This window comes from Pollicipes pollicipes, unplaced genomic scaffold, assembly GCF_011947565.3.
Source record: "Pollicipes pollicipes isolate AB1234 unplaced genomic scaffold, Ppol_2.1 Scaffold_5332;HRSCAF=6302_pilon_pilon_pilon, whole genome shotgun sequence".
Lineage (NCBI taxonomy): Eukaryota > Metazoa > Arthropoda > Thecostraca > Pollicipedomorpha > Pollicipedidae > Pollicipes > Pollicipes pollicipes.
The window spans coordinates 72480-88882 of record NW_023596662.1 but is presented as its reverse complement, the minus strand read 5'-3'; the positions used below and the strand labels follow the sequence as shown (position 1 = coordinate 88882).

At 57.8% G+C, this 16403-nt stretch overlaps 2 protein-coding genes across 2 annotated transcripts; both read right to left on the bottom strand.

The window, feature by feature from the left end:
* Positions 1 to 7695: 7695 nt before the first annotated feature.
* Positions 7696 to 11313, bottom strand: LOC119102026 (X-ray repair cross-complementing protein 5-like). Its single transcript, XM_037225401.1, has 4 exons — positions 11184 to 11313; positions 9965 to 10165; positions 9156 to 9334; positions 7696 to 8706 (listed from the first exon to the last, which is right to left on the bottom strand). Exons 1-4 carry the CDS (start codon positions 11311 to 11313, stop codon positions 8584 to 8586), a joined length of 633 nt encoding a protein of 210 aa, XP_037081296.1. The 3' UTR covers positions 7696 to 8583.
* A 679-nt stretch (positions 11314 to 11992) lies between these two features.
* Positions 11993 to 15817, bottom strand: LOC119102025 (X-ray repair cross-complementing protein 6). Its single transcript, XM_037225400.1, has 7 exons — positions 15624 to 15817; positions 14101 to 14281; positions 13291 to 13469; positions 13120 to 13219; positions 12439 to 12558; positions 12098 to 12139; positions 11993 to 12052 (listed from the first exon to the last, which is right to left on the bottom strand). The coding sequence occupies exons 1-7, from the start codon at positions 15815 to 15817 to the stop codon at positions 11993 to 11995; spliced, it is 876 nt and encodes a 291-aa protein (XP_037081295.1).
* Between the last annotated feature and the right edge of the window lie 586 nt (positions 15818 to 16403).

Sequence of the window (16403 nt, the reverse complement as noted above, 5' to 3'; positions counted from 1 at the left end):
CGCGGATACGCACTTATCTGTGTTTTTCTAATTGGAACAGTTTTTCGATGAAAACTTGCATTAGCCGCGCTTATAATCGGGTGATGGCCTTGGCGGCGCTGGCGCGGGGCAAACAGAGGCGGCACGCGGCAGCCAGTGACGGTGGCGCGGCCGGCCGGCCGCTCGGCAGGCACAGCTATGAAAATTACCACACTCGCATAGCAGCAGCATCACGTCACGTGTAATCGCTCAAAAACAGCGTGCACGTGGCACGTGTGGGGCGGCCGCGGCGGAGCGAACAAAGCGCTGATGCCGACAGCCCGGCCGTGCCAGACGCTGAGAACGGCTCGGACCGTTCGGACTATTGCAGCACTTGCTGCGGGATGCGCGGGGAATGCGGCTATGATACGAACTCGCGGCGTTCAAACCGTGCCGCCGGTTTCTTTCACAGAGCTCATCCGAAAGAGAGCAAAGAAAACGTCCGGGTTGCAATTGGTTTCTGTTGAAAAGTAGGTTGGGAAAAGTCGCGTTGTGAACTGCGACGTCATGTTCCGGTGACCGTGCAACACCGAGTCACTAGCCTATTACACGCGAGTCTATCTTCATTTCAACCTCACGCCTTACCCGAGGCTCAGAGACAGACCCTGAACAGTCCAATTCGACGGCAACACTGGCGGCCCAGCCGGCCACCGGGGCTGGACCTCATCCGCCCGACACCGGGGCTGGACGTCATCCGCCCGACACCGGGCTGGACCTCATCCGCCCGACCCCGGGGCTGGACCTCATCCGCCCGACACCGGGGCTGGACGTCATCCGCCCGACACCGGAGCTGGACCTCATCCGCCCGACCCCGGGGTCGCCGCTCCGACACCGGAGCTGGACCTCATCCGCCCGTCACCTCGATCGGCAGCGCGCTTCCACCGGCGTTCCGCGTGGACCCGTCCGCCGCGTCCGCCCAGGCCGGCTCTAATCGAGGCGGGCCGCGCGGCCGCCTGTCACTCAGGGCTCCAGGTGGTCCGCAGGCCGGAACTGAGAACCACCTCCGGCTAGGCGCGCGGCGCCGCGTCCTCGCAGCGTGGCGGGCTCGAGAGCACGGAGTGGCGGGCCAGCCAGGTGGAAGCGGGTGTACAGTTAGGCAGCTAACGTCGCAGCGGCATCCTGCTGAGGAAAACAACTGATGTGGGTTCGAGCTGTGTGGAAGAGGCCTGTAGCGGCAATGTTGGTGTGGAAAAGGTTTGAGTGAGTTGCATATGCTAGGACATGCTTACCAAAGTATTTGCTTGCCACCTAGAGCCCGCTAGGGTCCCTCCATAATACCTTGCATGACCTCCAGTCACAGCGCCGCCCCCTCTCTCTGAAACGCACCGGGGGATCAGCGAGGCCCGGCCCCGCCCCGGACAAGACAATCAACGGCGTGCCCCGGCGGGCCGGGGACGGGCGACAGGCCCCCAGTTAGAGGGGCGCGACGTGCCATTACGCCGGCAGAAAACGAACCCCCGCCGGTCGCAGAAAACAAACCGGTCACCCAGGTTGCGAGCCGAGGGTGTCCGGCCCACCCCACAACCAGCGTGGGGGAGGGCTTGTTATGATGGGGCCCGTTACACCCGATTGTCAAGTATGGGAGTCAGAACGGCCTTGTGGGTGTGGGAGGGGGGGGGGGGGGGTCCTTGGGTGCGGTGATCACTCTGACCGTGATTTTGTGCGTGAAGTGAGATCGTTAGGGAAGGACCTTTTTCGACCGTCTGAGACGTTCATGGGACTGGTGGGTGTCGTCGCCTGCGAAGTGCAGCTGGATGATTGCGGAATGCCGTTCTATATCAAAAACATTTACAAGCATGCATTCAGTTTGTCGTCATGGGGCACTGAAAAAAACTAGAGTTTTTTCTGTGCCATTCCCATTGAATGTTTCCTTCCCTCACTTTCCCCTACATAATTTGCGTCCTACGCCTCTGGTTCAGACATTTAAAAACCATAAGTACCGTGTGCTGGGTTTAGCAGCTTTCTTCCTGGGCAACGCATGGTTGTCCCCACGCAGTTACGCCTAATCATTCTATGGATCAGGACAGATCGGACAGAGCCGACAGGCTGCCAATAGCGCTGGTACCGGAACTGCCCGCTAAATCGACTGAGGTGAGATAGCTGGCAAGAGGGCATGGAAGGTGTGTACAAAAAACGCGCAAATTGCCACTCACAACAATGGGTTTGGCAAAAACGGGAGGGGAAATGACACGCTCTTGAACTTTGTAAATGCCTGTGCACACCTACTACATACCTACCGCCATGTCCAGCATTCCTGGAACGGCCGCAACGAACCTCTTCCGGTTGAGCTTGTCGTAGCTGCACGTCCCGCACCGGGCTGAGCTGACGAACCTGCTGATCAAACGCATGGCGCACGAGAGCGGTGCTGAACAGTGCTGGCCAGCCGGGATGCCTGCCTGCCGGCGTTGTCCCCGCCTGCTTGCCGGTGGCCTCGGCGCCTCCACTGGACGGAGCTCTGCCGGTCCCTGAACTTCCGCGTGTGTTGCCTGTTGGGGGGCAAAGCAGACGGGATCGGCTGTGGTGAGTGCCGCGGCTTAGAGCTCAGCTCCAGGTTCGCCTGTCGCACAACCGCTGCACTTTTCGCAGCTCGATCCCACGGGTTTGGGCTGCGGCCAAGTGTGACCGCCATTGTTACACGGAAAAAATAAACGCGCAATGTGCTAGCCTGAATTGCCTCATTTGTAAGGAGATCACGGATTATTGAAAACATGCAACGTTGTTTGCACATGCCTTATCACAAATATGATAAGAAATGACGCATGTTACCATAAAATTATCGTCACACAGCACGTGTCTTTGGCTGACCAGGTCGACCTCACGGATGAGCAAGAGGCTGCGGGGGGTGGCCGAGTCCCGGAGCGGTCGGACCTGGGCCTGCCCGGAGGAAGTCGGACCTGGGGCCTGCCCAGAGGGGTCGGGCCTGGACCTGCCCGGAGGAGTCGGGCCCGGACCTGCCCGGAGGGGTCGGGCCCGGACCTGGCCGGAGGCCAGGGGCGGGGGCCGTCCGCTCCAGCTGGGCAGCTGGGGAGGGGAGACACTTCGGTCAGGGGGAGGGGCCGGCGGGGAAGACCCGGTCGCCGCCGCCACCGGTTCGACAGATGTCACCGGCCAGGTGACAGGGCCGGGGGCGGGGGCACCCTCTCCTCATCGCCCGGGTCACCTCCGCCTCGACAATGGGACGACCGCTGCCTCACAGATGGCCCGGACGCCGGTACCGGCCGCTAACAGCTCTAAATACACGCTCTGTGGTGGACGGGTCGTTTTGGAACAGGAAGGGTTGGCCAATGACCACTCATAAGGTGTGACGGTGAGTCGCAAAGCGTGTTTTTTCAACGGAAATGTTCCATTTTCAACTCATCCATTACGAGGTGATTCGTGCCATGCATTTAGGGTGCAGCATTGAACAATGCCTTTTCTTTGTTTTATGCGGATTTTTTTGTCTTCCTGGCTATCGGTTTGTATTTATATTGTGTTCATGTGTCGACTGCAAAATTCTCAAACGGGAGCGTTATAGTCCGTTAGCGGCAGGGGAAATGTGACAGGCTTCAGACGAATATGGTTTACCTGTAAGGCGTCAGGTCAGTACTACCTTGCCTGCTTGTTGTGACGTTCTTCAGCCCTCGGTCCTGGAAGCACAGCGTGTGTGACGCATTTTGCTTAGGTATTGAACAAATCAACAACATCGAAACGATCATTGTGTGCATAAGAATAACGAAACTACCCTACTGTGCACCCAGGCAGTTATTTTCAGTTCGTTTAACCACACACAGCATGATACTAAACTGTCATTACTGACGTCAAAACAAGCATCCTACAAACGACACGAACTCCGTTGACAAGGTTCTGATCGTCGCATAGCGACCCGCTTATGACTTCTCTCCAAGACTGCGGGCTTCCTCCATCAGAGTGACTTCGACTTCACTTATGACTTCTCTCCAAAACTGCGGCTTCCGCCACCAGAGCGACTTCACTTATGACTTCTCTCCAAAACTGCGAGCTTCCGTCATCAGAGCGACTTCGGTTATGACTTCTCTTTAAAACTGCGACCTTCCTCCATCAGAGCGCCTTCACTTATGACATATTTCGAAAATTGCGAGCTTCCTCCATTTCTTCATTAGAGCGACTTCGCTTATGACTTCTCTCCAACGCTGCGGGCTTCCTCCATCAGAGCGACTTCGTTTATGACTTCTCTCCAACGCTGCGGACTTCCTCAATCAGAGCGACTTTCGTTTATGACTTCTCTCCAACGCTGCGGGCTTCCTCCATCGGAGCGCCTATCACCGACGTCTGATGCTATGCCGGGCTGGTATCAGACAAGCGCTCGCTAATTACGACACCTACCCTTGCAATTATCCAATCAATAGCAGCTCTTGCGCCCTCTCATCTCTTCCATGACGCCGCGTCGCCGTTACCGTGGCAAAAAAATCGGTCGGGCGCGTCTGACGGCCGGTGGCCTTACCAAAGGGTTGCCGGTCACAGCCGGTCATTACAGTCGGCCGGCGCCGCCACGGGCGACGGGCCCGTGCGCTGCCTTGTACTCAGACCTTCAGAAGGTGCCGGCGCGCAGTGGCGCCGGGCCGCCCCGCCGCCCGCCCGGGAATAGTTCACAGTCAACCGCACATTACCGCGTCGGCCTGCCGGGGACGCGTCCTGCCCGGGTCACGGGCGCCGGCCAGGCCATGGCAGGGACAGAGGACGGCAGGTCGGGCCAGGCGTAACAGGCGTGGTGGGAGGTGCACATGCATGAAGGGGCTTTTGGTTTGGGAAGCTGATCGTGTCGCGATAATTCGAGGGTGTCGCGATTTGGGAGTTTGATGCTGCCGTGTAGGAGTTAGATGGACAGCATATATTTATAAAATGAGTCTTGCAGATCGTGGGCCTGTTTCTTGACACAAATCTATCATATAAATCGGAGCTTTACAATAACACGCAACCCGGGTCTTGACCGTGTGTCACGCATACAAGATATGACCTGGGCATCGCCAGCTTGCCGAAATCGTTCGTACGCTCGTCGGTCAGTTATGCGAAAACCATGGCTACATTGCTAGTCCACAGTTATTTCCACATCTCAGACTAGCAGAACCAAACCAAAAAACAGCAGCCGAGCCGCCAGGCATCAAGGCTCGCGCCAGGCTCACTCATGATAGCCAGTTCGCGGCCTTCTCAAAGATTGCTGGAGGCCAAAACATCGCGTGATCCGGCGCTGCCGATTTGTGATTAATTTACAGCTGCCTCCCAGGCATTCTGCTAGTTAACACGGGTTACATCCGCCCGCCGACCAGCATCCTCGAAGCGACGCATGAACGCTGCGGTACACCGCTGGCAGGCCACATCTGCGCGCAGTCGTAAGGCCGTCTCTCGAGGGGAATGTTTCAGTTCCATATGGAGTTTTGAGCTGAGAAAGACAGGCTGTAGAACAAAGCCAGGCATTCGTAACCACGTCCCTATGAAGGCCTGGAACGCTGTAGCTCACGAGCCTGAAAGCACTAAGATCGGGGCATATTTCGGCCAAAACAATCAGTGGTGACATCCGGAGGCAGCGGCAGGGCAGGCATCGTTCACCGATGAATGCTGAGCTCGACGGCCGGGCGACCGTACGCTTGGCCAGGATCTGTTCGAGTGTGACGTCTTGTGCGGTATAACGAAATGTGACCCAATATCTCAATCGCAAAACTTGACAAAACGAAAACCAACAGTAGCAGTACTTCCAGAACATTCAATTCAGCCGCATTTTGTCATTTCAATCGGCCTTCGCACGGTGAGTTTTTTCGAAGCCTGCTATTTATTTCTGCTATCCGGAAGAGTCCAGGAGCGACAGACTGAGAAAGCCAGGTTATAGTTGTCAGCGGGGCCGAGCGGCGCCGGACCGGCGTCGGTAGTGGCACCAGACGCGTGGGAGCGCGCCCCGCTCACCCGGCCGGCCGGCGGCCTGGCCGCGCGTCTGGCCTCCGGTAGCCGGCTGGGTCACGCCAGAGGTCTGGTCCGGCCGGTGCGGTCTGGTGGTCAGGTCCGGTCGAGTCCGGTCTCGAGCTGCCACCGTGCCCCCCTCCCCCCGCGCGGCTCCCCTAGCTAATCACGCCTGTCACACGGCCCTAACGCGACCGCCCACGCGCCGCTAATCTATTCATATTCAATAATTCTAATTCGGTTTTGGCAGCGGCGCACGGCCGCCGCATCGGCTAGCGTGCACCCCATTATGGTATTTGTGGCCGGTTTTTTGACACTGAAGAGCGGACAAAAAGCGTCGCTAGTCAAATATTTATATGGCGGGCACCGGACGGCGGCGATCCGCCGCGACAGAGCTGTTATTTTGCGAATTAATCACGAATGCCTCGTCTACCTGTCGCGCGAGCCGTACGGCATTGCTCGGCGCGTGTGGCACAGTGGAGCGATGGGATGGGCCGTTGTTACGCGCGTGTGACGCGGTGGAGCGATGGGATGAACCGGAGCGCTGTTCCAGCGCAGAGTCCTCCGCCGGTCAGCCAGCGCGCAGAGAAGTCGGTTGTTCAAGGACGTGAGGTCAGGCAAGGCACCGAATGACCCGTTGGTTCAACTCATCGATACTTGGCCTATAGCGGAAGACCAGCAGGAGAGCTGTGCTTTCTCGCACTGGGCTATGCGGTGTTGCCCCCGCTGGGTTTGTATCGTAATTGATCTGGTGCTGGCGGGAAGGGCGTGAAATCGATCAGGTCCGCGCGCGGGCCACTGGGCAGCTTTGCACGAACGCACCCCGACGCAGGCTCCAGGAAGCCTTGCGGCGTCCGGGCGCGTAACAGGCGTTAGCAAATGGCAAAACGCGAGGATAACGCTCGACCGAGAACGAAAAGCTATCGAGGTATGGGACACACGCAGCACAACATAAGATGCAAAGTCGCGAACAATAATACGGGGCCAGTTTAGTCATGATTACCTGGACTGAAACGCACGGGTTAGATATGCAGGCACTTGTGTAAAGGTCTGACAACATTCTATAGTGAGAAAATAGCGAGAAAGATAGCGAGAAAATTTAACCAGCACCAGCCCTCTGTTACTCAATGCACACCGACGTGCTTTAGCCCCGACGAAGCACGGCATCTGAAGTCAGGTCTCAAAATCCTCTCGAGCCCTGCAGCTTTGATAGCGTGAACAAAGTCGTTGCTGCGAGAGGTCAGACTCGCTCCCATTCCGTTCAAAGGAGACGAGCCTGATCGACCTACCTTCGCCAGCAAGCAATCACCACAAACAAGATCATTGCCGGGAGAGGGCGTGGCGACCTCCGCTGATTAAGTCGCTTGCCGCGCCGTGGACCTTTGGCGACACTCTGTGTTCTCGTCTGACAAATATCTGGTGCGCTGGCCAATGTCGATCCTGAATGACTTAAATCGGCTACATCTGCCTCCAAACCTGTCGCCGAGGAACAGTCTCAGAGCGCGGCAGGGTGATATTTCGGGTTGGCTGCTCTGGCAGCCGGATATGCATACGGCGGGGCGCGTAACGGAGCGCATTTCGGCGTGGACGTAATAATTGGCGAAAGCCAGGCCAAATACTGAGACATGATATATTTGTACATCTACCTCATGCACGCTCTGTGACCCACAGTTCGAATAGCGATAGAAACTGGACGCAAATCCCAATCACATCAGTGGGCCCAGGTTGCTGGGCCTTAACGTAGCAGGGCCCTGCCTAAGCGCTCGGTGACCGTGACAATGCGCGCGCTTGTTCCGACATCTATTTGTTCTATGGCGCTGACAATAACGCCCTCAATAATAGCGTGCGAAAAATGACGGGTAAAATAAACGCTTCACTCGCATAATCCATGCAACATGATAATCCGCTGAGACATTTTATTATTTACACTTCGTAACCGAAACCGCGCGCTGTTCCCGCTTCGCAAATGTTTGCTGACACCCAACGCCATCTGTTGACTCTTCAAGCAACGACGCATTCGGCGATTTCCCATCGGCTACTGTCGCCTGTGCGACTGCGCAGAAGTTTGCACGACTCTGGCGAACCAATTCTGGCTTCTTCTGAAACAACACTGTTCACGCCAACAACCCACTAACAAATCCATAACACGGCCAAGAACATCGCACATTTTAACAGACTGTGCAAACAGCAAACGAGTGTTTATCGAAGCATGTATTGTGCGTTTTCTGTACTATGCGGGTCAGAGATCGTTGCAGTTGAGGCACTTCACTTGTAAGTCCGATAATGCTCGGTAACAACAGGAAAACCGTCCACGAGCGCCCGTGGTCGCTGGGTGGCTGAAGGTATCCACAAGTCACACACGCACGCACACACCAGACAGTCAATGGAAAGTCTTGACATCGTGTAGAACACCGCCAATGTAGCCACAAACACTGCCAATCCAACAAAAACATCACACACTTAACTGTACAGACCACTCTGGTCTAGTCCGTACAAAAATCAGTAGAAACTCAACGATAATCATCACAAAGCAAGCAGCAAAAGACACGGCAGAAGAGCCGCAGCACGTCGAGAGCGCTCAACCGCCGCCATGTCGGCGGGTACTGGCGCCGTGGCCCCGCCGTCCCGGCCCACCGCCGGCTGACGGGGCGCCGGCCGCTACTGCTTCTGCTCCAGCTGTTCGTACACGGCCTGGACAAGGTCGGCCTTCTTCAGACCGCTGACGGACACGCCAGCGTCCTGGAGGAACGCCTTCAGCACGGGCATCGTCGTCGTGTGGACCTGCGACGGAAGGCGCGGCTTAGGCGAGGGCTGGTCCGGACGCCTCCCTCAGCGGTGGGGACGGCCACAGGCGTTGCGGTGTGATCCGCGGTACATTACGGACGAGCAAAGGTGCTGCGAATGGGGATGACAGGACCTGCGATGAAGCAGACGCCGATGTTTAGCGGTAGAACCGTGTGACACGTGACCAACAGGACCTGGCTGCGAGACTCACTGCCGAGACTGGTGCGAGTCTGCTATGCTAGTGCTTACGGCAACCTCTTGTATAATGAAATCCCATAAGAACTGCAGCACAACATTCATAACAGAACATACCATAAAGCGAGGGCCCAGCAGTTCTGTCACGAACAAAAAGCTGACGAGAAAGCTTCACCGCCGGTAGGAGAGAAGAATACCGGGAAGGGAAGTGGGGCGGGGGTCGGGCCGGCGACCGCGGTCGACGGCCTCACCTTCTTTTCGAGTGCCAGGGCGCGCACGTCCACGGCGTCGGGGTCCAGCTTGGGCCGCTTGGCGGCGGGCGCCCGCGGCTTGCTCTTGGCCAGCGGGTCGTACCCCTCTGGATACACGAGCTCCTGGAACTTCTCAATCAGCGGCCCCGCCTTCTTCCTGATCCGCTCCACGTCCGGTGCTGAAACAGGGCGCGGTTTTGGTCGTCACCGGACTGGATGGCCGGCACCTACTCTTCAGTTCACTGAGGCAATGAAGCCGAGGACGCGGTGCGCCACGGTGTCGCGCGCGGCGACAGATGGCCAAGTCAGATGATGCTAGGTTTGGGTCTTAGAGTCGGGTCACTGTCCACACGACGCAGTGGCCAGGAATGGTTTGGGGCTGGTGCGTGTTTCATGACTTCCTTGACTGGGTTTCGAACCGGTTATGTTCTGCGCGATGAAAGGTTTCGGTATCAATGGCAAGAACAGATTCTTAAAGACGGCTGTCGGCCCTGCATTGACCACCGCAAAAATCAGCAGAATCCGTCCTACACATTCATACGGAGACTTGATATAAGTGCACAGAGATATCCGGGTACCTTCTGCGCGACACCACTGGCGGCGCAGAGCGCGCGGGGAGCGAGTACACAACCGCAAACGGCACGAGAGGCCTCTACCGCCGGTGACTGCGCCGACCGACCTCACCGCACCAGGCCTGTCCCGAGTCACGCACCGCGAGCCTGTCCGTCTCCGCAGGCCGGCGAGCGGGCGCCGCCCTCCCCGCCCGCCCCTCACCGGTGTAATCGGTGCCCTCTTCGCCCGCCCCTCACCGGTGTAATCAGTGAACTCCTCCACATCAGGCCGGTTCAGCGCCAAAGCCTCGATGTTGATCCAGTGCTTCTGCAGCTGGGGGTTCTCGATCTTCTCGGGCGCGTACTTGAAGCGCAGTTTGGTGACGATGGCGCGGGCGGCTTCGATCTGCTCGTCCGTGGCGCGCCGCGGCGCCGGCAGCGACAGCTGGCGGACGTCGTCTGCAACAGGCCGGTGACGTCAGCAGCTGCGCGCCGCACACCGCACGCAATGGAACGGAACAACTCAGTCATTGTGAGCACAGTCTGTACGGTGGGCAGATTATGTGACGATACAGAAGGTGTCGCTGACGCAGCTAAAAAATTGTTTAACTGTGCCTCATGAACCTAATTTGATTAGGCCAGACGGTTTTAGCTTCGGCTATTATAACTTTGTATCTCGCCTGCCGACGACAAAAAGCAGGCTGTTGCTAGCGTTAACGTTCTTCTGCCGGGGAGAAATGGAGCTCTTTTTGAGTCGGGGCTACGTAAGTCATCCACCGGGCCATTTCGTTCTGACCCGGTGCTCTTCGCGCTCACTGTCTCGAGGCTCGCTGTTCTGGGGTGCACATCTTGTGCACCCTCTCCCCTCCACCACCACCATTGTGAACCCCACAAAACTATTTATATGATAAATTTGAGGCAGCTGTAAGTTACTAAAATTGACAAATCGGATCTGTGACGTCATCAATACCTTTGCAGCCGCACGCTCCTTCTCGAACTCAACATGCTATACCATGGGATCAGTGAGATCCTAGTCTGTGATCATCAGTCAGATATCAATTTGTCATCATATCTGACTTCTCTCCCATGGACAGTGGAAAGAACACTGCAGACAGTGATCACTTGACAACCAAACTGAAACAGTTGTTGCCTCCGCCGGCACGGCACCCACCGCCGGCACGGCACCCACCGCGCAATGTGTATTATTCTACAACGCGAGGCGACATAATCTGCTCCGCAACCTCAGCATAGCTCAGGCTATCCCATACCCTTCATCCTTAGCAGCGTTCGTCCCCGCCCGCAGCAGCCACCGCCGTCTGCCTATCGCCCAGTCCCTCACCCGCCGGCGCCAGCTGCCGGTCCGCGAGCCGCCCGACTAACACCCGACACGCTCCGCGCGATCCTGCACTACCCCCCACCCGGGTCACGTCCGGACGCTCGGGCCGCGGCCCCGGCGGCGGCCGGCGGCGCCACTGACCGGCGAACGGCAGGTAGATGACGTGGAAGCCGGGCGGCGCCGTCTGCACGCCGTCGCTGACCACCTCTGGCTGCGGCTGCAGCGCCACCAGGTGCGGCGTGTCGTTACGGCGCGCCACCAGACGGCACATGGCCACCAGGGCGCGCTCCGAGCAGCGCCGCAGCAGAGCGGCGAACAGCTGGCGGCTGCCTGCCGGTTACAGCGGAGCTGATCACGCGGCGTCGGCTTGGCGAGGGAGAGACGGGGGCTCGGACGCGGCGGAGGACTGGCGACACCTGCTCGCGGGAGACACGTTGACTGGCGAGGGACCAGCGGTTAGGTCACTTACTGGGGGAGCAGACGGCCCGGGACTAGACCAGGCTGACTGCTGAGGCAGACGGCCGGGGCATGGTGACCCGGCGGGGGAGTGCTGAAGGCTTTCCGCAGAGCTGAAGGGGCAGAGTCGGACCGTGCAGCATCGGTGCTGACGGACGCGCTTCATATGCCACGTGATGTTGCGGCGATCAATTACTTCACTGACAGCATGTGAATACTTATCTGCTCGTGACATCAGGGATTGATCTCAGAAGTGCGCTACATGGCGGTCATGGTCAAGAAATGACCCATGCCCGTACTGACGTTATTAAGGACTTCAGGCATGTGACAAATACACAAAGGCTGAGAGCCGGGGAAATCCCATAGACCTGAAGGCAAACTAGTGATCTAAATAGCGAACTAGCGAAACGAGTGCCCCAAGCCAAATAGAAGCACGCGTTCAGCCGGGACACCCGCCTCTCCGAGCAGGCGCGCCGGACGCCCTGAGTCGCGTCTCAGCACCTGCCTTTGATCCAGTTCTCCTCCGGGTAGATGAAGCTGGCCGGCTGCACGTGCTGCAGCGGGTCCAGGTGGCTGGCCGGCTGGAAGCCCAGCAGTACCAGGCCCGGCTCGCAGATGGCGCGCAGCTCGCGCACCTCGTCCTGCACGCACGTACACAGAGGGCGCGCGGTCACGGGCCGGCCGCCACCCTCTTCAGCCCTTACGTGCAACTATCAATTCAGCATGCCCCCCTCACGGCAGCACCCATACCGGCCGAGGTGCCAGCGGCCAAAAGCCCCGATCACTCCATCTTCCGGATCACCGCACCTGTATCCGCACCCGTGCCCGTACCTGTATCCGCACCCGTACCCGTACCCGTACCCGTACCCGTACCCGTACCCGTACCCGTACCGCACCCGTACATGTCGTCCCGCTGCCCGGCCGGGCCGGGTATACGCACACTGCTGAAGGCGATCTGGCGGTCGCCGACCTTCTGGCAGTGGTTGATCTCCGAGCGGTGCAGCGTGCGCTCGCCGGCCACGTACGTCGTGATCGAGCTCACCCGCTGGTTGGTGTTCTTCTCCAGCAGCACGGACGACGGCCTGGTGGCCGGCCTGCGGCCGAGCGGCAGCGTGGCGGGTCACGGGAGGCGGCGAAGCGCGGCGTCGCGGCGGCACAGAGGGTGACGAGGTCGTGGGTCGCGGCGCCGCCGGCGGGAGATCGGCATGGGGAGGCGGCGGTGGCGGCGGCAGCGGCGGGACCGGCTGCTGGCAGCGAGGCGCACTACAGGTCGCACGGGTGACAGTGGGAATAGGGAGTGGATGGGAGCTGTCGCGCCGGCCGGCCGGCGGATGGAGAGTGACGTCCGCGACCAGGTCAGTTGAGATGAACAGATGAGCTATGCAGTGCGCTTTCCGAGAACCGACGCCGGCTGCCAGCTGACAGTAATTGTGGCAATGACGCTAATAAACACGAAACAGACGTAATGCTTTTGTACGAATCTGGCGGGGAAAATACCTGCCGTACACGACCATCATGTTGGCACTGCATCGCAACAGGTGAACGTCAACATCCCAGGCATGCCTGGGTCCCGACGGCCACGTACGAACGCCAGACACCCCGCGGCTCGTCACGGACCCACGCTGCGCTCTCCCAGGCATGCCTGGGTCCCGACGGCCACGTCCGAACGCCAGACACCCCGCGGCTCGTCACGGACCCACGCCGCGCTCTCCCAGGCATGCCTGGGTCCCGACGGTCACGTCCGAACGCCAGACACCCCGCGGCTCGTCACGGACCCACGCCGCGCTCTCACCGGATGAGGTTGTACACGCCGACGGCCAGCTTCAGCCCCTCCCCGAGCACGAACGGGATCTTGCCGAGCACCCTCTTCTTGTAGGACTTCTGTCGCACGCGCGCCAGCAGCTCCTCCAGCTTGTCCGAGACGTCGGCGGTCGGCGGCCGCTCGTCCGATGCGTTATCGAACAACACCTCCTGTTGACAAGTCATAGTTGCTCAGTTCACCTCCCGGACCTAGACCTAGTTACGGACCTAGAAACGCCGCCACCGGGACCCGCTTTTAAGCTCGTCTCTCAGTCAGTTATAAAACACACCTGGGTGCGAACATTATACAGTCGAGATCAAGCAATGGATGCCAGTGCACGCCACATGACCGGAACAAAACCACGATGCTCGGGACCGAACAGTGGGAGCCGATGCTACGGCCGTACCTCTAAGGCGTCGTGCGCGTTGACGCACAAAGCATTTGCCTGGACGACCGTGTTTGTCCCTGGAATATCGACAGCTGTCGATTGTCCAGCGGCGAGCATGTCCAGCGTGCGGACTGTTCTCCGCTGGCCCACCCGTCCACAGCACACAGACGCGCCCGGGGGACTGTTCTCCGCTGGCCCACCCGTCCACAGCACACAGACGCGCCAGGGGGACTGTTCTGGGGGCAGCAGCAGCACCCACATGGACCGCCAGGACCCGGACGTGCCGCCCGCCGCGTGCCAACGCTCCCACCGAGGAGGGTCAAACCCGCCGCTTCCAGGCGTCGGAGGCACTGCCGAAACACACAGCCACGGGGCGTGAAACCACGCCGCCGCCGCGCCGCCCGACCACCCACCGAGTAGAACGCGGCCACGTCGAAGGCCTTGCCGAGCGGGAAGAGATCGACGGCGATATCGTTGTCGCGGGCATCCTTGACCCTCTGGTGGACGTGACGCCGCAGGTCCACCGAGTCGGCGTCGACGGGACGGTCGCGGCTCGTGAACAACAGCAAGCGCTTCGAGTGCAGCTTATGGGTCCTGCGATCGGCGGCCGTGAGAGGGCGTTGGAGGGCGCGCGGCGCCATGCGTGATCGACTGGCGCGACGGGGATGGGCGCAGCGCACAAACACAGGGGGTGGGCCGCGCGCTGTGGTGCGACTGGGAGTTATCATGGGGCCCAGACGTACGTGCTTCGGCGAGTGGGTGTACACGGCGCCTCAGTGACAACGCCAAATCCAGTATTGTGTACTCAAGGAGAGCATGCCAGGTGGAATGTTAACTGGTGTCAACAGCGCGAACAACATGGTGCACACCGATCCCCTGATGTACTAACTAGACCTCAGTTATGAAATACATTTGGAATGCAAGAGGAAGCACTGCACCATAGCGCGAAGCAAACCGCCCATCACTGATTTAAATAGTCCTTCCCACGAATGCCTGTGATTGTACTCACTTGTCCGTGTTGGTAAACATTGACAAGCATTGAAATAAGGCGTCTTCGAGGGCGAATTTGCTGCTGATGCCTATCTCTCTGCGGAACTCGTCCATATCTCCTGCAAGGAAGAACGCATCTGTTAGTGAACAAGCTTCTGATCAAATAAGGTCTGCTAGCATAGCAGCAATGCTAAGAACACACAAGCAATACAACTTAATTCACCTCATCATGGTAACAAATGTACGTGAGTAGCTTACCGCAATATGATACTGCCCAGAGCTTTCCATGTGTTGCATCCGGCACTTCTTTAAATCAAACTACGACCTTACGTAGCACCAGCCTCGCACCAGCCTGGTACCAGCCGAGTACGTTTCCATTTTGCACACATAGTCAGTGTCATTAGAAATTGTATGGCTAACAGTGTCAATATGAGTCTGCTAGTTTCTTCCAGGTGAAAAGAGGAGCGATTCAGTCCATGTCAATGTTAATCAAACAAACCACGGCAATCAATTGGCACCAAATGGTTCCCACAACACCCACGCAAAGCAATACATTTTCACGGGTTTATCAGAAGAATTGTCAACTTACCTGACTGGGAGGTTAGAGCAAAATACCCGAAGACCATGTTAGTAATGCACAAACTTTTGAAAACTCCCATGTACAACCAAACCATTATTCAACCATTTTATCACACATGATCAATTCTATCGCATGCAAGATTTGAATGCAGGAATGCAAAAACATCCTCACTTTGTTGACCATATCTGTCATTTCTCACCCTAGCTCCCAAGCTTTGGAATGATGAATAGTGGTCAAAATTTCCGGCAGTTGTACACACTAACCACTCCAAACCTATCTATGACAGTAAAACCACCTAGTGCCATAGTCACCGCCGAAACCATGTGGAAGCATGGGAAATCCTGGGGCAAGGGCCCTTCCTCCCACCTGTAGCCAGCGTCAGCCACCAGCGCCTTACCCTTGATCACGTGCTCGAGGTCCAGTACGGCCGACGCCCCGGGCAGTGTCATCTCCTGCAGCACGTACACGTTGTCGGTGCTGGAACTGCGGCTCTTCTCTGTGCCAAACAGCACCACCCCAACGTAGTCGGAGCTGGAGCTGATGACCTTGTTGACGATCATGGAGAGGGAGCACTGTGGAGAAACAGCTGGTTCGACTGGTACTACAGAAGCTTTGTGGCATGACTGGAAGATGCTTTTGACTGGAGCATATTATGGAGAAGCCCAACAGTAGCATATCAAGAAAGTTATGCAATGGAATAATATTCCTTTACAAATGTTATACATGCAGAGCTAACATGCCAACCTTACCCGCAAGGGGGACAGGGGAGGGAGCCGGAACATGGACACCCTCCCTCGAGAGATTATCGTCAGTCATATCATAATGCATGACAATCATTCACACTAATCTGACACAGCATCAAAATTGAATTGCACCTGATTGATGCTTCTATTGGGGGAACACCATACCCTTAATGCCAGCTGTAAAAAGCTATCTTCCTCATCCTCCCGCTTCTGAAACATTTCTGGGGATACTTCCACCAGAAAAATGGCACCATCACGGCCAGAATGGGTTGAATCCTTCCAGCTGTCCTCATCACCCGACTCATCACTATCTTGAGGGTCGAAGTCGGCCATACTGATCCTGTAACAACACATATCAATGGTATACTGATGCAGGTAAGCTGTCAAGCCCAGTAAGGACAGC

Bases quoted from the DNA above. Each gene is read 5' to 3' on its own strand.
- LOC119102026 (XM_037225401.1), bottom strand. From the start codon at position 11,313: ATGTGCCGTCTGGTGGCGCGCCGTAACGACACGCCGCACCTGGTGGCG. The intron at 10,166-11,183 runs GTCAGTGGCGCC...GGCCTGTTGCAG, and splicing joins CATCTACCTGCCGTTCGCCG to ACGACGTCCGCCAGCTGTCG. The intron at 8,707-9,155 runs GTGAGGCCGTCG...CTTCCGTCGCAG, and splicing joins CCCTGGCACTCGAAAAGAAG to GTCCACACGACGACGATGCC.
- LOC119102025 (XM_037225400.1), bottom strand. From the start codon at position 15,817: ATGATCGTCAACAAGGTCATCAGCTCCAGCTCCGACTACGTTGGGGTG. The intron at 14,282-15,623 runs GTGGGAGGAAGG...CGCCGATCGCAG, and splicing joins GTGGCTGACGCTGGCTACAG to GACCCATAAGCTGCACTCGA. The intron at 12,140-12,438 runs GTGCGTATACCC...ACGTGCGTGCAG, and splicing joins GCCAGATCGCCTTCAGCAGT to GACGAGGTGCGCGAGCTGCG.